Here is a 22818-nt window from a genome sequence, read left to right on the forward strand (position 1 = left end):
CTATGTAGATGTGAAAACCATCTCAAATATAAAATAGAATAGAATACCTTTTTGACAGATTTGTGGCATAATATGCAATATGATAAAATAATTACAATAATATAACAATAAATTAAAGTAAAATAAACATAGAGTTTATGTAATTACATTTAAATCGTTAAATAAACGTATATAAAAATAACAAGTATTAATTGTTTTAATCATGCGCACTTTTTAACAGTGAAGAAAAATAATCATGCGCACTTCGTTTCCCACAATTCTACACAATGACGTCAGAACCTCCTATCCAATGAGATCACCGAAGCAAGGTCCACCAGGAAACACAGTCAGTAATGTAGAGCATAGTTCAAGTTTCTGCTCCATTTATCAGTTTAGGTTTATGTTCATCAACACTTTAGACTTTTATATTAATTCGTCTTCAGGTTTTCAACTGTAAAAATGCACAGAGTACAGATTTTATCTGGACATCTGTCGTCAAATGGACGTTTGGGTATGAGACAGTGCAGCGCATCAGCTGTTGATCCAAACGATATCGTTGTAGTTCATGGGCTACGAACAGCAATCGGCCGGGCGAAAAGGGGATCATTTAAGGTGATAAATCTATAATTTGCATTAATGCATGACTCTATACGGGTTTTTGCAATTGTGCTTCTAATCCAGGGGTCCTGGGTCCTTCCAGGAGACCCCCCAACATGGCTTAAATAAGTTAAAACAAGCATAAAAAGCAAGATATTGCTCACGCTATTGTTTTATAACAAATATGACAATTTCTAGAATATTTTGGGCAGAAATTGTGATTGGGGGCGTTGAACAGTTGCCTCATCTTTTAAAATGTAGTAGTTTACCTGTCATGTGCCTGTATCAGGACACAACTCCAGATGAGCTTCTCAGTACTGTGATGAGTAAAGTTCTCAAGGATGTTGGACTGCCACCCGCCTCACTAGGGGATGTGTGTGTCGGTGAGTCAGTTGTGATTACAACATGACCAAAAAATAAGTGGATACGGTAAAACACACCAATATGTATGATGTATGCAGAACATATGAGTTTATGGTGTTGTTTCACAAACATTTGTGCAGGTAATGTTCTACAGCCTGGAGCGGGTGCACTGATGGCTCGAGTTGCCCATTTTCTTAGGTGAGATGTCTTGATTTGATATAAAACCATTATTGCATTCACCTGTTGTCATTTACGCAATTACAAAAATGAAATTTTTTAGTGGCTTTCCCGAGTCTGTACCAGTCTACACAGTGAACAGGCAGTGTTCTTCTGGACTACAGGCACTTTTTAATATTGCAGGTAAAAATTAATTTTTAAACAGTAAAATGGCTCATCTTTATTATTTTGGCTGCAACAAAAAGAAATACATTACAATTCGAACAAGCCTTTTTATCTTTTTTTCAAGGTGGAATCAGGAATGGGGCGTATGATCTGGGTCTTGCCTGTGGGTTAGTATGCCACATTTATACAAATCATCCCTTTTTCACTATTTGCAAATATATAAGAACATGTATTCAAGTCTAAAAATATATTTTTTTTTTGTGTTTTTCTGATAATCATCATCTCTTGGAATGTCAACTTGGCAGTACGGAGAGTATGTCACTGCAATCAGTAGGAAACCCAGGGGATATTAGCCCTAGACTAATGGACAATGAGAAGGCCAGAGACTGTATAATTCCCATGGGGTATGGATAATGTTATTCTTTAATGAGAAATACTGTGTTAAACATTAAGGGACGGATACCCAGACAGGGTTAAGATTAGCATTTAAAAAAAAAAAAACTACTGTTGTGCATTTTGAGACAAAACAATGGCACTGACATATGTTAAGATACGTCAGTACAAGTTGTTTTTAAATTGTTTTTATATTTTACATTTTTATTGTCTATGTGTTTCAGAATAACCTCAGAGAACGTTGCAGAGAGATTTGGCATCAGCAGGGATAAACAGGATAGATTTGCTCTCAGGTCCCAACAAAAGTAAGTATAATGTATTGCTTTTTTTCACAATTCCCAATCATATGCACTTGACTAAATATGACTTTTATTTTTGGACTTTATCATAACTAGTGCAGCCATGGCCCAGAAACAGGGCCTATTTGATCAAGAGATCGCACCAGTCACTACTAAATTCATGGATGAAAACGGCACAGAGCGCACCATTACTGTCTCAAAGGATGATGGAATCCGACCTGGCACTACGCTGGAAGGCCTTGCCAAACTCCGTCCAGCATTCAAGGAAAACGGCAGCACTACAGCTGGTGAGAACTGAAATCTGATTTTTTTATAAAACGGGTCTATAAATAAATCAATTCTTTGTTGCGCACTGCAGGAAATGCAAGCCAGGTGAGTGATGGCGCTGCAGCCGTTCTGATAGGGCGGAGATCTACAGTAGAGAAACTGGGACTGCCTGTTCTTGGGGTGCTGCGGGCGAGCGCTGTGGTGGGTGTGCCACCAGACATAATGGGCATTGGCCCAGCCTATGCTATCCCAGAGGCCCTTAAACAAGCAGGTGAGCGTACAGATGTGAAATAAATCTTTTTTCAAAATTGTTACAAAGTTTCCATTATAAAATCAAGGTTGCAAACAAACCGTGTTGCTGCATATGCTTTTACAGGTCTGAAGGTTGATGATATTGATGTGTTTGAGATCAATGAAGCCTTTGCTAGTCAGGTCAGAAATTCAGTTTGTGAAGTCTTTTAGTCACTTTTTTGTGTTTTAACATCTGGTGTGTGAATTGCTTGAAACTGATACATAATTTTTTGCCTTTTAGGCTGTGTATTGTGTGGAAAAGCTAGGCATTCCCATGGAGAAAGTGAATCCTAATGGAGGGGCTATTGCTTTTGGTCATCCCCTTGGCTGCACTGGGGCTCGACAGGTTGTGACACTTCTGAATGAGCTCAAACGCAGACGAAAGAGGTAAACAGATCTCCTTCACTAGGAGGCATTTGGCATGTTGCTTTAATACAAAACAATGGCAATGCAATCAGTAAGCTAACTTTTTAATGATCCTTTTTTTTTCAGAGGGTATGGTGTAGTGTCCATGTGCATCGGGACTGGAATGGGAGCTGCCGCCGTTTTTGAATACCCGGGACAATGATTAAAGCTCTTTCACAAAATCCCAAGATGCAAAAAATTTGTAATTAACGTGCTAAACCACTAACTGTAAAATGCAAGCAGATAAAGCAGAGCGGTTCCTAAGTTAACTGTAAAAAGTAACAGCTGCTCTACTTAAAAAACTTTAGGTGTTACCAGTTGAAGTCATTTTTAAAGTAGGGATGCACCAATACCACTTTTTTGGAGTACGAGTACTTGCATTTCATTACTTGCCGATACCGAGTACTTAATAAAAAAACATGATTTAAATTTACAGGTAACCGCTTTAGTCATATAATTTAACAAAAAAAAACAAAGGACTAGTTTTCCAGTTTGTTGTAAACTCTGCCTCTTTGGACAACACGAGGCATTAACCCCTTACACACCGCTCAAACATAGACATTTCTCAGACCGTGGTATCGATTCCAGGTATCGGGGGACTTTTAACGAGTACGAGTACTTTAGAAAATGTGGTATCGAGGCCGATACCAGTATCGGTGCATCCCTATTTTAAAGTTATTCCAACTTTTACTTTTTACAGTGTAGTGTGGATCACTGGATGATACCTTACTAGTGCAGATGTTAATAATAAAATGGCACATCTGTTTAAAGTGCCTTATATTTTAACTATGACGGCAACACATCATGGAAATAGATGATATCTGTGTAAGAGCAATCAGATATTTTACGCAAGGGATATGATATTTCTGTATTTTGATTTAAGTATTTTCATATGGATACAGGCAGAGTATTCAGGATTATAGAAAGAATGTTTTTAATAAGCATTACATTTCATTACATAACATTTACACAATGTTAGAGGACTGGTGTAATTTGTTAAGATTTGTAATGCATTTCAAGCGGTTATTCATTACAATAAAAATAATTTGTTACAAATAAACTCTTGCATTCCAAAGGTTAGGATCAAAATCACTGTTTAACTGCAACCTTTGAGTTCACATTGGATAATTTGAAATCTTGGTAACTAGCTTGTTGTACAAAAAACAAACAGCTTGAAATAATCTAAACTAATAAACAGTTTTAACAATTAAAAAAAGTATTTTCATTTGTTTAAAAAGTTTCAGATCATTTGTCTTATTTGTGGAACTCAATATTGTTTTATCAGGTGTCAGGTATCACAGATAGAAATTTTTCATCAAATGATCCTCTTCCTTTGATTTTAAGCATTAGTGAAGTTTCTCCGAGAATGCCCTGCACCGTGATGATTGTCTGGAACTCTTTCGGATCACTATGGAAAAAAATCCCTTTAATATATGGTCTATTCAACGCATAAATGTTATAGGAATGTAACAGTAGTGCTTTAAAGGGATAGTTAACCCAAAAATGAAAACTTTGACCTTATTTCCTTACCCTCATGTCATTTCATACTCCAATGTCTTTGTCTTTAGAAAATTTTGTTTTAAGGGTTTTCTGGTTACTGTGGGAGTGCATGGTACTTGAGTGGATTGAGCCTTCACCGCCGACTTCAATAGTAACAAGAAAACCCTTCAAGCTTCACAAGGACCCAAAAGTGTTAAATAAATAACTCCACTCAACTTGTCATATATCAAGTCATATATTTTAAGGGTCCTGAAGACATTTATTGTAGTAGATATCGCTGTTGTTACACATTATTTAAAAGTAAACATCCTAAAACTATAAAACAACACTTTATTAAAGCTCTGGGTTTGGGTTCTGAATAACAAAGATACTGGGGGTTCATTGACATGAGGGTGAGTAATAACAAAGCTTTCATTTTTGGGTGAACTATCCCTTTAAGAAAGAATATAACAATATAAATGCATCTGCTTTGACAATTGCACGTTCAGATTGACTTGACCTACTGTTTGCCTGCCATCTATTTAGTTTTTATTCTACTTTATTATACATTTTATTTATAAAAGTTAAATATTGTTTAAATATAATCTCTTCTACAAGGTTAATGATAAGTGACTATAAGTAGCCATCATTTTAAAGCAGGTGTGGTGAAATGTACCTGGCTGTAAAGCTGATCTGCAACAGCTGTCTGCTGAATGGCGCTGGATCTACAAGTGGCTTCAACACACCAGCGTCTGGACTCACCTTGAACACCTCATTCTCACCTTCAGCATCTACAGACACAACAAAAAAACAGCTCGACTACAGTATATACTTTAGTAATTGCAACCCAAGAATGTTATAACTGTTTGTCAGTGCTAATGCAATTGCCTGGTAGCTCCTCCCAAAACTGACTAAAGTGACTTTTAGTAAAAGTGAGAATGGCATGTTGTTCCAAAGCCTTAATTTTTGAACCTGCAAGTGCAGTCCAGAAGCTACAGGATCCGCCTCTGTTATAGAGGTACACCTCTTTGATGTTTGTCTGTCCGACATAGCAGGTGCCAAAATCCACAATGTCACTGGAAAGGTGCAGCGTGGGTAATGCCAGGTGAGCGCAAAGGAAAACTGTCTGAAAAAGTGCATAAAGACGACAGTATTTATTAAGTACATACTTATACAAAAGTAAGTGAGCATTACAAACTTACGCACTGAATTAACACTGAAAAAATTTTTCATTCAATTTACTACTTTTTTACGGTAAGTGGTTGCAATCAATTTATTTAAACTACATTTAAACAAAAGTTTTTTATTTTGTTTTATTTTACACATTTTTTTGTTTGAATGTAGCATAAATATATTGATTGCAACCACTTACCCTAAAAAAATGATTAAATTGAATGAATATTTTTTTCAGTGAACTGAAAGACAGTAAAACATCCTGTATACTAAATAAGAGCCAATAATAAACAGCTACACTGCAAAAAAATTGTGCATCCACTTTTTTAAGTAAGTTTTACTTGAAATTGCATGAATTGCTAAAAATTCCATGTAATACTAACTTTTAAAAAATGGATGCAAAAATTATGCACTATATTTTAAGTAAATCCAGCCTTTATTTTTTTCAGTATACCTGTTTTACAGATTTGGTATCACATTCAAATGAAAAGAAAACTAGACATTATTTAGATTTTAGTCATGGCTCACCCTGACAATAATAAGAATTAGGACTATGGAATAGAAAAATATTAATTCAGACCTGTGTACTGTTATTGCTGTACTGAATGGTCAAACTCTGCTTAAACTCTAGTTTCCTCTCCCCAGCATCATTGCACAGAAGGGTAGCAGAGAGCCGGGCATCTGATTCCTCACATGATTCAGTCAGACAGTTTAAGAGTGAAGATGAATTGTGAAAAGCCACTTTAACCTGCAGATTCAAAGTCATATACTGTGGCAGATATCTACAAATCATAAAGAGAAGTAAACAGAAACGATGTTTAAAGACCTTGGGATCTTTACACGGGTGTACAGACCTGCATGTCATGTTTGGGCTGCAGTAGAAGTGACATCTGCTCTTCTCCTGACCCCGACAGTCCATGTGTGTGTCTGTGAGGGGGTGAGCTGGTGGTCATTTTAATCTTCTGATGGGGCAGAAGAACTGAGAATGGAGGGTTTGTAGTCAGCCTGAAAGTCAAGGTCATCTCTGTATTGTTCTTCAGCTGGAACGTTCGTGTTATCCTGGATTCCTTCTATGGTTCAGAAAAGTACAAATCAATTCTGTTCACCTACCTCCACCCTTACATTGCCAACAGCCACTCTAGTACTTGAATATTCTCATTTTTAAATTTGGATATTTTGTGACCCTGCCTGTGAAAACCCAGCTAAAGTATTTTTTTTGTGATTTACATAAAATCAACCTACATAATGTAAAGAACATTCTGTGAAAATATAACCTTGATATATTTAATATTGATTAAGTGAGGTCATGTTAAAATACTGAAATTAAAGTTAAATCAATGATTGAAATCAAATTTTGATGTTCCTAATATCATATTCAGATTATGAGACTTTAACCTGGATGTCACAGATACGGTCACATATATTTTGTTTTGACTGCACCTGTTTGCGTGTTTCTCTATCTAGTGTATCACTGGCAGCTGCAGTGAATGTCAGACCATCTGCATCTTCTTCCATCTGCACTGACAAACTACACACACACACACACACATATTTACTGTGTAAAGTTACTTACTCTGAGTAACAGGTGCAGATAATGCTTTCTAAAAACAAGATTTTTAAATTTCCGAATCATGCAAAATTCATGGCTGCCTGCAGTGGCGACCAGTGACTTCTTTTTTTCGAGGGCGCTCAATGCGAAGTTCGTCACAACGTGTATGTAGCCCATCATGTGTGTGGTTCCTTTTTTCAAAATATGTATTCTGCGCGTCAAGAGATCCTATGTGCATCACGTGTCTTTTCAAAATAAGTGCCTGCTGCAGACACGTCTAAAGGGTTTATGATAAAAGAGACGCTTGCATTTGCCAGATACTCACATAATCTCATGCATAATCAGAGTTTACTGTTAAGAGAGTGTCTTGCGTGTATTTTGTGAACGTGAGCGTTTCTTTAATCATAAACGGCTTTGGCGCATGTGCATGTGCTCCAAACACTTATTTTGAATTAGCGCCCCTCGGATGAGCAGTCACGAGCCGCCACTGGTTGCCTGTGTCGCCACAATGCAACGGGGCAGTAGGCGGTTATTTTGTGGTAACTACTGTGTTGTGTGTTATTGCAATGGGATTCCTACTACAGGTATATGATTTTTTGTGTTTTGGTTGGTTTCTGTGCAATTCCTTACCAGTCCAAGTTAAAAAAGTGCGCATCACTGAATCTATTAAATTGTGATCTCTATATACGGCTGTGGTTTTAGGTTTGATTGTTCTGTAAGTCTCAACTGCAACTCACATGGCAGGTTTAACATAAGCCTGCATGTCCAACCTCAATGGCTGTAGCTCGTAGCCTTGCGCTCTTTCCACTTTACCTGGGATCAATGATGCCATCTAAGAGAGATAAAACAGAGGTTTTCCATTATCTTCACTGTAAAACTAATGGCGTTCATTTGACACTTTTGTTATGAATGACAAATTTGGAGCAGTGGAGTCTAACATACTTTACCTTGGAGTCCAAGCTCATGTAACCTAGAGCATAACCCAAACATCGTTGATCGGTTGAGCCTGACAGGATCAGAGGGGTAAAAGACAAATGTATAGAGCTACTACCCCCTGCTGGAACAACCTGTAATAAAGCTTTTTGAAATATCTTTCCATACAAACAAATAAGGATTAGGCAAAAAGGAGAAATCGCTTTTCCCATGGACCTACTGTTTGCTGTGGAGTGATGCAGTATGGGTAATCTGCGATATTTCCTTCATGAGGTTTCAGAAATACAGAGAACAGCTTCTTGCCTGTGGCCTGAGACACATGAGCTCCACTGTCCTCCTCCTCATCACTTTCTTCCTCGTCCTCTTCAAAACCATCCTACAAAACAGGGGAAAGCTTTTTAGGCTGCAGGAGTTGATGCAATAAAAGACCCATCTCAATATTTTTGGTAATTGATTGGTTAAGACTCACAGATTTGGTCATGATGGATGAGAATGTGTCTTCCCTGTTAAGGGTGTGGCTCTCATCCCATGATGGGAACATGACGCATGGGTCCAGCCCAACAACTTCATTTCCATCAGCGTCCTTCAGAGGAAATGCTTCACCGCATGCAACCAACAGATCTATCAGCTTACTATCTCCAGCCTCCAGGTTGTAGGTCACCCAGTCCATGCGGATTTCTAAAAGCAAGTAATGTTCCAGATGAACTTTTGAAATTTTACACATGATGGTGTGTCTTATACTATGTAATATATAGATTCCATTTTTGTTATAATGTATCAGTGTATTGAATTACTTTAATTGGATAATATGCTGGGTAGTTTCAACCCATTGTTTGGTCAAATACTGTATAAACATTTTCTGGGTAATTTAATTTAACCCAACAGTTGGGTTTGTACCTTTTTAACTCAACACTTGGTTGAAAATAATCCAGGAATTTTAAATGGTAAATAGTATGTGTAAATGGAAAAAAATGAGTTAATTCTGAGAATTATTTGTTTGCAGATGTAACAATTTCATACTTTATTGTTTATACAAAATTATATTACACCTTAATATGCAGGACACTGTTTTAAAAGCATTTTTCAGGTTTTCTTGTAAGCCATATGTGATGCTCAGCTCACCGTAAGGACTGGTGTTAATGAGCCGTAAAGAACGTGACACGGTGTCTCCTCCAGAAACATGGCTTCCAAATCTGTGAAGGTCAATCATAAACACATTTTTGCATCCAGATCTAATAAGTCAGCAAGATATTTGGAGACATGCAGATGTATCCTCTATGGTCAATGACCTTATAAATGGACCATGGTTCTGATTATTGGGCTGTGGTCCAATCAACTGAAAGTAAATTGGACATCCCCTCACAGACATCTGGATCGGCACAGAAGCTGGATCCAGGTCACCAACCTGAAAAAGGTTAATAACAGACTTCTAATCGAAATATAGTGTTTGATTTGAGAAATGAAAATGGTTATATGTGACTTACTTTACATATGAGATTGTCCTGATATTCACCCCACATATTGGTAAAAGCAATGATGTTGATAGTTAGACTCTCAAATGGACCAAGCGTTCCACTGTTTGGTTCAACAAAAAATGCAGCGCCTTTTCCATGGGCAAGCTGGCAGCGTACAAATTCTGTAAGAGACAAAAAGGAATCATTAATCTCCCTTTTCACCTCCCAAAAAATAAAGAACAGGTTGCACCTACCCTCATATGCTTTCTGCTGAATTTTTTTAGCTTGAGCAGAATGGAGAGGAACGGGGCATCTAAAAATCAAAAGTCAGTCGTCTTTATATATATATATATATATATATATATATATATATATATATATATATATATATATATACTTTATATACTATATATATATATATAAAATATGACAGGGGGTAACGCATTATAAATGTATAACATTAAAGGAGACAGAGAATGAAAAACCATTTTTACCTTGTCTTTGTTGAATAATGGTAGTCTACCCACATTCACAAACATACAAAAAGTGCTAGACATGCTAAACATCTCAGTCTCATAGAAATTTCTCTTTTAGAAATGTAAGCCAGAAAACGGCCCAATCTGAAAAACTGATGCTTATGACATCACAGGCATCTCACTGCCCCTCCACTTTAAAATAATTGGCTACATTTTTTGAGTGGCAGCAAAGTCAGCCAATCAGTAATGACATTGCAAGTTAAGCCAGTAGGGGGAGCCAAATAGATGCAAAACCACTTGTTTAAAATGTAATTAATTTAATTTAAAAATAAAATAATGTACAGAATTAAACCAATAGTCACATAGAATAACGCAACTCTTTGCACATGAGCGGAAACAGTTTGAGTCAGAAACGGAGATGGCAGGCCAGAGCTTGACATTTTTGCGATCATAAAAAACACCTGCAAGGCCTAAAAGAGATCAAGCCTCAGCCAAGTACAAAAAAATAAAGCAAAAGTAACTTAAAGTACCGTAAGCATTGCTTTCCATGAAAAGTAACTAAGTAACACAATTAGTTACTTTTTTGGGGAATAACTTAATATTGTAATGCATTACTTTTAAAAGTAACTTTCCCCAACACTGGTGGTTACGTATACATACCTTTGTAAGTTTTCAGATGATTGTGAATTTACCCCTGTGAAGTACTCCACCTCCACAGTGAAAGGCGCGGTAATAGCGGTGTGATTGGTTATCAACAGCTGTCGCTTAACAGACTGTCCAATGAGCACTGGCTTTTGTTCTGTGAAGTCCAGCATGATTGGATGGTGTTCATCCTCATTAGCACTAAAATGAAAACAGGATAAGGTTACAAAGAAAGCTTGTTTAGATTTAATGTCATTTTGGCTTACCATTCAGTCTGAGGCAGCGAGTAAGAAACAGCGAGAGGTTTGGCTTTGCAGAAAAAGCCAAGTACCAATGAACTCTTCATTCCCTTCACTTCACAAACTGCAGTCACTTCAGTCAGCTCCTCCTGAAAAAAGCACATTTTACAGTACTGGGTTGCATGAATGACATGGTTTGTGAAAAGCAATGGGTGCTTGTAGCATTACAGTGATGGTACATACAACAGAATGAGAAGTGAATAATACAGAAACTTCTGTTTTGCCATTGGGCTCCAGGGTGCCAGCAGATGGGTTGAAGGTTGCAGAGCAGAGATGTGCTTGAGCACCTTGGAGCTGTAAGAGAGAAAATACCCTGAAAATGAAAGATTTTCTAGTCCAATAGTATGACTGAGAAGATCAATGTTCCAAACTTTAGTCATGTATTAATAATATAAATGTGCATTCAAATGTGTGCTTTCGAACCTCAAAACTACTTATTTAGCAAAACACAGTGAACTGAGCTCCCTATGGATCATGGGGCTTTTGCTCACCTTTTTCCAGTTAAAGTTGGCTGGCAATAGTGTTTGGTTAAATATGGTAACGCTGCCCTTCTGTGGAACTCCTACATACAGATCAGCAAACACCAATTTGTGATCCAATAAACACACCTGAGGTAACTGAACGTTTGCCCGTAAAGAGAGGTGACTGAGGACAAACAAACACAAATGTCATATCTGACGTCAGTAAAACTCTTTTCGTTATGTGTAATTTTCCATATTTTTTTTTCGGTGCAGAGGTCAGTAAGAAGTCATTTGCTCACCAGCCGGTCCCATTCTGCACAGTAAGCTGTAGGACAGACTCAAAGCACTGGCAGTATAGAGCTCTGAAGATTATATCCACACTGCATGATTCCAGAGGAGGCAGGAGACCTTTACTTGGCTTTATATCCACCTAAACACACACAAACAGAAATGCATACAAAAAAAACGATTTTAACCCATTCAGACCCTGCGTCCACTGGAATGGACATCACACATTTTGTGGTTCAAACCAATAAAAATGCAGATCAACCAATCAAAATAAGGGACACTGAATAAACACCTGAAAAATCAGGTCTGAAGGGGTTAAATGTGTCATGAACTGCATATTCTGCATATAAGCTTAACATGATTTTTACATCAAAAACATAATAGTTTAGAAGTAATAGGCTATTTTTTATCCTGGTTTTGACCCTCTCTTTGAAAGATGCTGTTTTGCCGCATTCAAGACCAGGAAGTTAACAACCTTCGCGTTGATTGACAGTTTTGCATTATTGCACAGAAATTCTGCTGCGATGTTTACTAAAAACAATATGGGTCATTTTGGTTAAAAACATAAATGTACACTCACCTAAAGGATTATTAGGAACACTTCAATTTCTCATTAATGCAATTATCTAATCAACCAATCACATGGAAGTTGCTTCAATGCATTTAGGGGTGTGGTCTTGGTCAAGACAATCTCCTGAACTCCAAACTGAATGTCAGAATGGGAAAGAAAGGGAATTTAAGCAATTTTGAGTGTGGCATGGTTGTTGGTGCCAGACGGGTCGGTCTGAGTATTTCACAATCTGGTCAGTTACTGGGATTTTCACGCACAACTATTTCTAGGGTTTATAAAGAATGATGTGAAAAGGGAAAAACATCCGGTATGTGGCAGTCCTGTGGGCGAAAATGCCTTGTTGATGCTAGAGGTCAGAGGAGAATGGGTCGACTGATTCAAGCTGATAGAAGAGCAACTTTGAGTGAAATAACCAATCGTTACAACTGAGGTATGCAGCAAAGCATTTGTAAAGCCACAACACGCACAACATTGAGGCGGATGGGCTACAACAGCAGAAGACCCCACCGGGTACCACTCATTTCCACTACAAATATGAAAAAGAGGCTACAATTTGCACAAGCTCACCAAAATTATACAGTTGAAGACTGGAAAAATGTTGCCTGGTCTGATGAGTCTCGATTTCTGTTGAGACATTTAGATGGTAGAGTCAGAATTTGGCGTAAACAGAATGAGAACATGGATCCATCATGCCTTGTTACCACTGTGCAGGCTGCTGGTGGTGGTCTAATGGTGTGGGTGGGGGATGTTTTCTTGGCACACTTTGGGCCCTTTAGTGCCAATTGGGCATTGTTTAAATACCACGGCCTACCTGAGCATTGATTCTGACCATGTCCATCCCTTTATGACCACCATGTACCCATCCTCTGATGGCTACTTCCAGCAGGATAATGCTCCATGTCACAAACCTCGAATCATTTTTAAATTAGTTTCTTGAACATGACAATGAGTTCACTGTACTAAAACGGCTCACACTTCACCAGATCGCAACCAAATAGTGCATCTTTGGGATGTGGTGGAATGGGACCTTCGTGCCATGGATGTGCATCCCACAAATCTCCATCAACTGCAAGATGCTATCCTATCAATATGGGCCAACATTTCTAAAGAATGCTTTCAGCACCTTGTTGAATCAATGCCACGTAGAATTAAAACAGTTCTGAAGGCGAAAGGGGGTCAAACACAGTATTAGTATGGTGTTCCTAATAATCCTTTAATGAGTGTATGTCATATCTCAGTGTATGTCAAATAACAAATGGACAAAGCAAAAACATGCATGGGAAAAACATTGTTACTCACACGTGTGTGTTGGGACATTACTGACAGAGCCAACAGAGTCTGCATTGCATTTTTTATTTTTAGTTTCTCTAAAAAGTCTGTGTATTATAAACTATGTCTTGTATGAATCTGCAGTAAACTGAAGCAAAGAATCCGACAGTAATCCTCGCTTTTCTAATGTTATAATCACATGAAAGGTAATGCAAAGAGGCAATGATGTAGAAGTAGGTGTTGATCCTCTGCAAAAGACGTCTTTAGTCTCACTATGATGTCATACTGAGACAAAAATCATTTTGGCAGCTTGGTTCCAATAAAAGCTGTTTTTGTACTAACAAGCAAATTTAGAGTTCTGAAACTTACAGGATCTTCATGGTTTTTTAATTCAACAACTTTTTAATACATGTATATTACTCACAACATTGTTAGGTAATCTAAATTAGCCTTCATGTGATAACATCTAAATTAAGTATGTTATTTAATTAGGTAACAAGAAAAAAAATAAGAGATAAGCTTTATTATTTACTAAACTTTTATTATTGAAAAAACTCCAAACATCATTTCTAGTATATAAACGGGGCTGTACCAGTCCTTCGATGAGTGTCTGTCTATTGGGCAGCTCTTCTAGGCTCCAGTGAGCATCTAACCGACTGTTGTTGGTGATATGGATAGTAAAAATGCTCTCATCTCCCATTTGAAGCAAACCAAAGTCCAGACTGGGTACACCCACTGTGCAACATGGCCCCTGAGACACAACACAACATGTATTACAGTCTATAACTTACAATGATAACAAAGACACTATTTTCTTAGCATTCGTGATGTATCCAACCACCTCTGACCTTAAATGTGACCTCAATGGCCAGTCCTACAGTTTTGGGATGGTGCTGAACATGACACTGGAGCGTGGAGGTAAAACGACCCGGTTTCCCTCCGGTGAGAATCAACTCCAAGTCAAAGCATTCATTCATCTCTGTAGGTAATCACACAAGTTTGGATCAATCAGCAATTTATTTATACAAGGAACTGAAACACACATAATTATACTGTATCAAGAGCTGAATGTAAAAAACAAATGTTTAAAATAACATCATTATAGTACAATACTATAGTACTTATGACTATATGCTATATTATACAAAGGAAAAAAAAAACAACTAAATTTGTGTACATATAAACCGGTTGCATCAAGTCATAAGATACCTGAGAACCAATTTTTAAATGAAAATAAAGAAAATCATGTTGTTTTTTACAGACATGAGGGTGAGTAAATACAACACAATTTTTATTGAAACAAACATCTCTTTATTTTATTATTATGCTGTATGCTCTTACCTATTTCTCCTGTAGAGGGCTCCACTTCAATTGTGTGACTGTCCACAATACGTTCCCATTCAAAGTGAATGACTGACTTGCTATGATTCCACATCTGAAAAACACAAAAAAAATCTAAATAAAAATGTTACTTCATATTAGAGAATAATCAAGTAAATGGTAAACAGCTTGTTACCTTGAATTTCTTGCGGATTGTGGTGTGTATAAAAATCTCCCCAGGTATTAAAATAGCATAAGGTTCAAGGAGGATCTTCAATGGCTCGGTTGAACCTTTCACCTCAACCTCTAGAACTGTCACATCACTGAAATGAAGTGTTGTGTCGAGGCCCATCCTGTAGATGGTACATAGACATATACATGTTCCCAAAATTAATTTGGGCTTATTGACATTAATGAAAAGTTCAAATAACAAAGTTGTCTTATTTAATGCATGGAATCCGCTAAATTAAAGGTGAAGTGTGAAAATCTACCCTCATGAATACTTTAGATCCAACCCTGCTTTAGCAAACCGGCCTATCATTTTTAGAAAGCTTGCTTAGCAGGTTCAGGTGTGTTTGATTGGGGTTGGACGTGAACTATACTGGAGAAAAGTATATCTCCAGGAACAGGGTTGGTGACCACTGCCTTATAGTATATTTCGTAATATTAAAGGCGGGGTGCATGATCTCTGAAAGCCAATGTTGAAATCACCTAAATAAACACACCCCTACCCCAATAGAATCTCGACCTTCCTTTGATAGACCCGACTCTCTTTTTCAAATTGTTTTTCAAAAAGCATGCACCCCGCCTTTAATGTAGTGAAAAATGACACAGTTCACCCTTAAGAAATCCTTAATTTTACCCATTCTTATTGACTCCCTGTAGATCCGGAACATCCTTGATTTGCAAGTAACATACACTGTGGTAGTCTTTTAGCTACAAGAGAAGGAAAAAGATAACATGTATACATCTGTCTGCTTCTATAAGTGTTTATATATGTGTAAGTTCACATACGGCATGGGGAGAGTATGTGAGCAGGAACTCATGTTCCTGTGCAGGAGCCAGGATGCCCATGTCTGGCCTGATACTGAACACGCTGTCTGTATCAACATGATGCTGGATGGTGACGGGGTCTGGAGTTTCTCCAGGAAACAGAGATTGAAGATTGGGCTTCATGATCTGCCAGTGGAACGGGAGCTCTAAGTGTCTACAAAGAAGCGCATGTTTATTTACATCTGTACGGACGGCTTACACAACCGTTCTGTTATTTCATAAAGTGGAAAAGGAACTCACGCATGATTTTTTATGATGACCGTCTTATGAAGGGTGGAAAGTGGATTGGTCGAATTGAACCGCACAAAATGATCAGCCGTGAGATCAGACAGCTCCCCAAATCGAATCTGATCTTCTCCACCAGATACTGAAACCAATTCAACTGCGACCAGTTGACCTGTACCTGAAAAAGTTTGTTGGTTTTCATTGATTTCCTACTGACATTTCACTACTGTAATGATGCTCACTTAAATTTAATTTCACTGTGTATATATGTAACAAAAAGGGATAGTTTACTGAAAAACGAAGATTTTGTCATCATATACTTCCAAACCTTAATATATTATTTTGTTCTGCTAAACACAAAAGAGATATTTTGAAGAATGTTTATAACAAAGCAAAACTGGGGCACCATTGACTTTCATAGTAGGAAAAAATTATACTATGGAAGTGAATGGTACCCCTGATCTGTTAAAAACATTTCTCTTTATGTTCAGCAGAACAAAGAAATTTATACAGGTTTTAAACAACTTGAGTGTGAGTAAATGATGACAAAATTTCATTTTTGGGTGAACTATCCCTTTAAAGCTGAATTCAATCCCTACCTTTAAGGGTAATATCTTTCACCTGGCAGTTGTCACAGACAATGGTAAAATCCTGCGCACAGTGCTCAGCCGTAGTGGGGAAAAAAACAACCTAAACATTAAAACAAATCCAAACATGTTTAGCCACCAGACGCCACGCACATTTGAGCTATATTATTTCTAATAAATTCTTAACTGTATCTGCATGGCTTGTCACTCTTTTAGGAGGAAATTTAGTTTTAAACATATTTATTTTGTCTCTTACTCTGCAAGTTGCTTTGTGATACAAAAATGTAAAATGTACACTGTATATAAAATGTAACTATTGTTATTGTTATTAAGTAAACATTATGTATATCTATGATTAATTGATCTTAAATCATATTGTAAACGTATTTTTAATGTGAAAGATCTCACCTCTATGACAATGGCCTGTCCTGGTAGCAGACCAAAAAGAGAAGGGCTGATGGCAAAAGGAGGATGTTCTGCAAAAGTGGCCTTCACTGCAGACTGAGAGAAGAAGTTTTGAGGAGGTAAAGATACACAAATTGAATTCACTGAGGTTTATTTAAGGTTGCTTACCCTGAGGCTGGAGGCAGGCCACTGTTTTTTAGGCATTGTGCAGAATGTTCCAGCACTCAGGCCATCATTCCGACAGAAAACCTCTATGAACTTCACCCCTCCTGCCAGGCAATAACCACAGTCTATGACTGCAGGTACTGAGGAACAAAAAAATAAACTGAATTAAATAATAAATAAGGCCATTTCTGCCAAATATAATGACATGCTGTCAGCCAATCATGGTAAAACCTTTTCTGGAAGCTTTTCAAAAGGGTAAAAGCCAGAACAACCAGTTTTATTAATGAATTAGATTTTGAAGGCGCTTTATGTCGATGTTGACTCACAAGTCAGTATTGGAGGGGGTCTGTGAGCCTCCACTGGTATAATAAGGGGATACAGAGATTGTGTTTCCGCCACAAGGATGTCCTCATAATCGGCCAGAGAGTCTGGAGCAAAGCGTACCATATACTGACAGCTCATACCAGGAGCTACCATTCCTCCCTCACCGGGGAACTTGCCTTTGAAACAAAAACATCTGTTACACTATACTTCTTATTTTATGTTTCTACATCTGTATCACATTACTAACAAAGAATATGCAAATGCAATTCAAACCAAAAAAAGATACACTGTATCTAGATATAAACGAATATATCCACCATATCAGTGTCCATTATAACAAAATTAACTGACAGTAAATACTGAATTTTAAGTAAACACCGTGTGTTCACTTAAACAAAGCATTTTGTGAATGATCTTAATTGTTACTATTAAAGGATTAGTCCATGTTTCTTAAAAAAAATCCAGATAATTTACTCACCACCATGTAATCCAAACTGTTGATGTCTTTCTTTGTTAAGTCAAGAAGAAATTATGTTTTTGGAGGAAAACATTCCAGGATTTTATTCATTTTAATGGACTTTAATGGACCCCAACACTTAACAGTTTTAATACAGTTTCAATGGACTCTAAACGATCTCAATCGAGCCATAAGGGTCTTATACTGTAGCGAAATGATGATTTTTGGCAAGAAAAATAAAAAGTATGCACTTTTAAACCACAACTTCCCTTCTTCGGTCCGCTGTGTGACGAGCCAGCGCGACCTCACGTAATTGCATAATGCCGTGGAAAGGTCACGTGTTACATATATGAAACGCACATTTGCGGACCATTTTAAACAATAAACTGACACAAAGACATTAAGTAGTATCATTCCACATACAACACGTCGGAACGGTCCTCTTTCTCCGCACTTGTAAACACTGGGGCGTAGTTTTCGATTGACGTGATGACAAATTACGTGAGATTGCTTTTGCAAGTCACAGGACCGGAGGAAGACAAGAAGTTGTGGTTTAAAAGTGCATATTTTTTATTTTTCTTGCCAAAAATGACAATCGTTTCGCTAGATAAGACCCTTATGCCTCGTTTGGGATCATTTAGAGTCCTTTGAGACTGCTATTTTTAACTGCATTAAAACTGTTAATTGTTGGGGTCCATTAAAGTCCATTAAAATGAGAAAAATCCTGTAATGTTTTCCATAAAAAACATAATTTCTTCTCAACTGAACAAAGACATCAACATTTTGGATGACATGGTGGTGAGTGAATTATCTGGATTTATTTTAAGAAAATTTACTAATTCTTAAATTGTAGTATGCTTATATTGAAATCATTACTTGTATAAGTTTTATAACATGTAAACTACTGTATTTGTTATTTTCACTTTAAGCAGTAGATGTCCCTGTTTCCCTATTCTGCAACGTAGAGCTACAGCTTTAAACAAATGACAGAATTCCTACGATAACCTTAAAATGATTTTATACAGAATTATTTTGTTCATATACAACATAGTTAGACCTTAGATACACCTCTACCAGCAAAAGAGTCACAGTTTCAGTCAAGGCACACCTTTCAACAGGGACAGGCTGCCAACACTGTAAATGAGGCTTTCATTCTGGTTAACAGGCAAGCTTCTTCCAAGGAAACTCACCCAAACCAACGGAAAAATATTGAGAAGTTGGAGGAATCATCCGAATGTGACGACTTGTAGCAGTCATGTTTTTTAACTCCAGCACGGTCTACAGAAAACAGGAGGCATCACTCAGAACTAAAAACATATAAATGACTGAGTCAGCCTTTAAAAGCATGCAGTAAAAATTGTAAGCATGCAAGAGACGGATCGGACCACAATAAAGACATAATCAGTCAGTTTATACCTCATACACTCGTCCCACACTGTAGTCAGAGAAGATTATTACAGGTGGATCTGCAATGAAGATGGGGACAGGAGCCTCAGGACTGGTGTTAAAAGATAGAAAGGGAATAATTTAGAAACTTTTATTACATGCATAGTAACTTCTTATCTACTTCTTAGTACAATTGTGAACTTAAAATGGTGACCAGACATAGCACCAAAAATACACTTTCCCTTATACATAAAATGTAGTCTAAGTGCACCCACTTTAAGTTGCCTGAATGAAAATGTCATAAATTGTTTTGGTACATGTCATTTCAATGCATTTCAATAGCATTGGTTTCTGTGAGTAAAATAAACTCTCAGAGTTACATGGACAGGACATTCAAGTTGGGCCAGACAGGTGAAACAGCTATTCAATTATGTAATCCAGTTTTCTTTTATTACCAGCACCTGGCATGCGGATGTGTGTTTGGAGACTAAAATGTAATTATACAGCATGGCTTGTGATGTGCATTGTAGACTGACTGAGTCTACTGGTTTGCAATACATCACAATATATTTCAAGGCACAAAATAGGGCGTGATCTTTATCTGGAGTGTTCACGTGTATCATATTTCCCCTAGCCAAGCTGCACAAATATTATGGCATTAATGCTTAAATAAAGCTGTTGGAAATGCAAACAGCACGATAACAAAGGACAATGCTTTAGGGATTGAAGAACAAAAGAAATGCAAAAAAATGAAAATATAAAAATCTTTATTTTTGCCTTTTTTACAATAAATTTAAACAATATAAAACAAAATACACATTTACTTGATACACAAAATAAAATGACTTTATGGCATTAAGTCTATTATTCCAACCCTTTTTACTTACTTTTATATTTTTTGTTTTTTAATTAAGACTCTATTATATTTCCTATTAAAAAGCAAACTGCAGTCTGTATAAGTGCTTATATAAAAAACCAAATAAAATACACAGCAGCTGAGCCTACCTCGCACTGCCAGTGTTTTTTCTGTCTGTTGCCCCATAGACCAGCCTCTCCCATGGCATAATGAGGGACTTTCCTCCGCGCTGGGCATTTGGGAGCAAAAAGCGTGGGTTGCGCAGGAACTCTTGTCGATCTTTGTGTTTCTGCAGGGCGGTCATCTGTTCTGCCCGACTCTGAGAACTGAGTCCCTTCTTTCGCAAGGCCTTCTGCACTTGGCCTTTTTTCTGGGGTGAAAAATTATAAAAACAAATGTTTATAGAAAGGACAGGGAGTCTTTCCTAAGTTTTGCATAGACAGGTTTTATGATTTAGGGTTTTAAAAAAGGGTCCTATCAAAAGATATACACAATAAATTTGCTGGCTTGTTATATGGAAATGAAACAATGTTTAAGGCCAGACCTTAGTGGAAGCAGCCTTGATTGCTCTGGAGTCGGCAGAGGAAGGAAGAGTGAGTTTGTTTTCCGATCGGTCCAACGGGCAATGGGCTGAATGTGCAGGTGGGGGGAGCACAGTATAACCATCATCCTGTGGTTCAGTGCAGATGTGCATTTTATAGGAGAAAGTTGACTGAAGATAGCCAGGAGTGCACTTGCCTGTAAAGAATGATGTTACAGTATTATGAGATGAATGCCCAATCGTTACAGAATTGTTCCTTTTTCACACAAAAAAAATTATTTAATATAACTGGGGTTTGCACTGTTGTATAGTCAAATGGGCAAATCAAGTTTGATCTGTGTCCATACACCACTTGTAGTGGATTAACTTCTGACTTCTAACAGATTGTTGAAAGTAATAACAAGTAGCTTGTTTACATAAACAGAAGTAAAGTCAATTTACCTGGGGCAAGACCCAGCTGATGGTGGGCATCATCCTCTTCCTCCATTATTTTGTTGCAAGCATTCTCCTCTATTACAGGGCCTTGCAGAAGGGCCTGTACGATGTGCGTCTCCAGCATTTTAGCCTTTTGGATCTCTGTGTTGTTTTCAGAATGTATCTGGACATGACATTAAAATGGTCAAGTATGGATTCTCTAATGTAGTATCTTAATTCACCCTGACATCTTCCCAACATTGGGTATTGACGTGAAAATCCAACGTTGGCCTGATGGCAAAATCAGATGTTGACCTGATGTCAAGACCCAACATTGCACTGATGTCAAGACCGAACTTTGGCCTGACCCCAAAATCCAATGTTGATCTGACGTCAAGACCCAATGATGATCCTACGTCAGGATCCAACCTTGATACGACGTCAGGATCCAACGTCGATTTGATATCAAAATCCAACACAAGTGGATACAGCAAACTGACATAAATGTTTATCCAGTATACGTTTGTGGACATTTTTTATGAAATATTAGCTTACAACTTAAACGGTCTTAAGAGTACTGCACATCTTTTTGAGGATATATATCTTCATATTAGCTTACAACTTAAACGGTCTTAAGAGTACTGCACATCTTTTTGAGGATATATGTTTAGTTCATTTTATATTTTTCGACCCATATATTAACACTATGAATATGCAGTAGCTAGCCTATGCATTTACTATGTTATTCGGTAATAATATGCAAAATACACACCACGCCATATTTGTGATAAGCACCAACAGCAGTAACCAGATGTCATTCCCCTACCTGAGGTGTTTCTGGTGGGGGTCGATTCGTGGGGGTCTCAGACCAGGCTTTCAGTTCAGTTTCATCGGCCATCGTTTTTTGTGAAAGTGTTTACTCAGTTCTTTCAATAAAGGCTGGCGCGCAGAAAGCTTAGCAAATTAAGTTTGTGGTTGTATTTTATGCATACGTCTCACAACACTCACATTTAAAACTAAATCTAATTACAGTATAAACTAAAAGATTTCACGGAGACATTTCATTTACTGTTTATAGTGACCGCCATGTTTGTTTAGATGTCGTTACTAGGTGACATGGCGCGCCTACTAAACTCATGTCCACTGCGATTTAAATGAAGAGGACGAGGTGACTAATAACAATGGCTCCAGTGGTTTAGACACTTAAATGAAAGTATAAATGTAAGAATTTCATTGCATTATATATTATATTATCAAACAAAAAGTTTTTAAAACTTTATAATTCCAAGAGCCCCAAATGACTTCTTGAGAGGGATCCCCGTCCTAAAATATAAAGTCAGCTACATAGGCTACTGTATGTGTATTATGGGTGGCATTAAAGGGCACATATCATGAAAATCTGACCTTTTCCATGTTTAAGTGCTATAATTGGGTCCCCATTGCTTCAATTAACCTAGAAAATGTAAAAAAGAACAACCCAGTAACTTATATTTGGTAAAACATTCTTTGCAAGCATGTAAAAAAAAGATCAATGAAATCTATCTCCCCTTGTGAT

General features: G+C 37.4%; 2 protein-coding genes across 2 annotated transcripts; one reads left to right on the forward strand and one right to left on the reverse strand.

The window, feature by feature from the left end:
* Nucleotides 1–285: 285 nt before the first annotated feature.
* acaa1 (acetyl-CoA acyltransferase 1) lies at nucleotides 286–4080 on the forward strand. Its single transcript, XM_065258121.2, has 12 exons — nucleotides 286–591; nucleotides 866–959; nucleotides 1080–1137; nucleotides 1220–1299; nucleotides 1406–1448; nucleotides 1587–1685; nucleotides 1899–1979; nucleotides 2070–2260; nucleotides 2332–2511; nucleotides 2617–2672; nucleotides 2773–2918; nucleotides 3024–4080. Exons 1-12 carry the CDS (start codon nucleotides 439–441, stop codon nucleotides 3097–3099), a joined length of 1257 nt encoding a protein of 418 aa, XP_065114193.1. The 5' UTR covers nucleotides 286–438; the 3' UTR covers nucleotides 3100–4080.
* Nucleotides 4081–4209: 129 nt separating this feature from the next.
* On the reverse strand, nucleotides 4210–22343 carry dlec1 (DLEC1 cilia and flagella associated protein). Its single transcript, XM_065258120.1, has 36 exons — nucleotides 22090–22343; nucleotides 21291–21447; nucleotides 20853–21046; nucleotides 20458–20678; nucleotides 19483–19564; nucleotides 19257–19344; nucleotides 17612–17785; nucleotides 17289–17425; nucleotides 17124–17216; nucleotides 16728–16818; nucleotides 16144–16306; nucleotides 15865–16057; nucleotides 15713–15786; nucleotides 15047–15203; nucleotides 14872–14965; nucleotides 14379–14509; nucleotides 14123–14281; nucleotides 11702–11832; nucleotides 11433–11586; nucleotides 11125–11235; nucleotides 10909–11030; nucleotides 10661–10843; nucleotides 9779–9837; nucleotides 9555–9706; nucleotides 9360–9475; nucleotides 9193–9263; nucleotides 8540–8748; nucleotides 8291–8446; nucleotides 8085–8204; nucleotides 7875–7969; nucleotides 7029–7116; nucleotides 6443–6658; nucleotides 6169–6336; nucleotides 5388–5541; nucleotides 5092–5206; nucleotides 4210–4344 (listed from the first exon to the last, which is right to left on the reverse strand). The coding sequence occupies exons 1-36, from the start codon at nucleotides 22159–22161 to the stop codon at nucleotides 4218–4220; spliced, it is 4827 nt and encodes a 1608-aa protein (XP_065114192.1). The 5' UTR covers nucleotides 22162–22343; the 3' UTR covers nucleotides 4210–4217.
* Between the last annotated feature and the right edge of the window lie 475 nt (nucleotides 22344–22818).

Source organism: Paramisgurnus dabryanus, chromosome 22 (genome assembly GCF_030506205.2).
Source record: "Paramisgurnus dabryanus chromosome 22, PD_genome_1.1, whole genome shotgun sequence".
Lineage (NCBI taxonomy): Eukaryota > Metazoa > Chordata > Actinopteri > Cypriniformes > Cobitidae > Paramisgurnus > Paramisgurnus dabryanus.

Excerpts from the sequence above, each read along its gene's own strand:
- acaa1 (XM_065258121.2), top strand. The coding sequence starts at position 439 with ATGCACAGAGTACAGATTTTATCTGGACATCTGTCGTCAAATGGACGT. Across the intron at positions 1,300-1,405 it reads GGCACTTTTTAATATTGCAG|GTGGAATCAGGAATGGGGCG; the intron begins GTAAAAATTAAT and ends CTTTTTTTCAAG. Across the intron at positions 2,512-2,616 it reads AGAGGCCCTTAAACAAGCAG|GTCTGAAGGTTGATGATATT; the intron begins GTGAGCGTACAG and ends ATGCTTTTACAG.
- dlec1 (XM_065258120.1), bottom strand. The coding sequence starts at position 22,161 with ATGGCCGATGAAACTGAACTGAAAGCCTGGTCTGAGACCCCCACGAAT. Across the intron at positions 19,565-20,457 it reads AAAAACACTGGCAGTGCGAG|TCCTGAGGCTCCTGTCCCCA; the intron begins GTAGGCTCAGCT and ends TTTTAACACCAG. Across the intron at positions 5,207-5,387 it reads CTTCTGGACTGCACTTGCAG|ATGCTGAAGGTGAGAATGAG; the intron begins GTTCAAAAATTA and ends TTGTGTCTGTAG.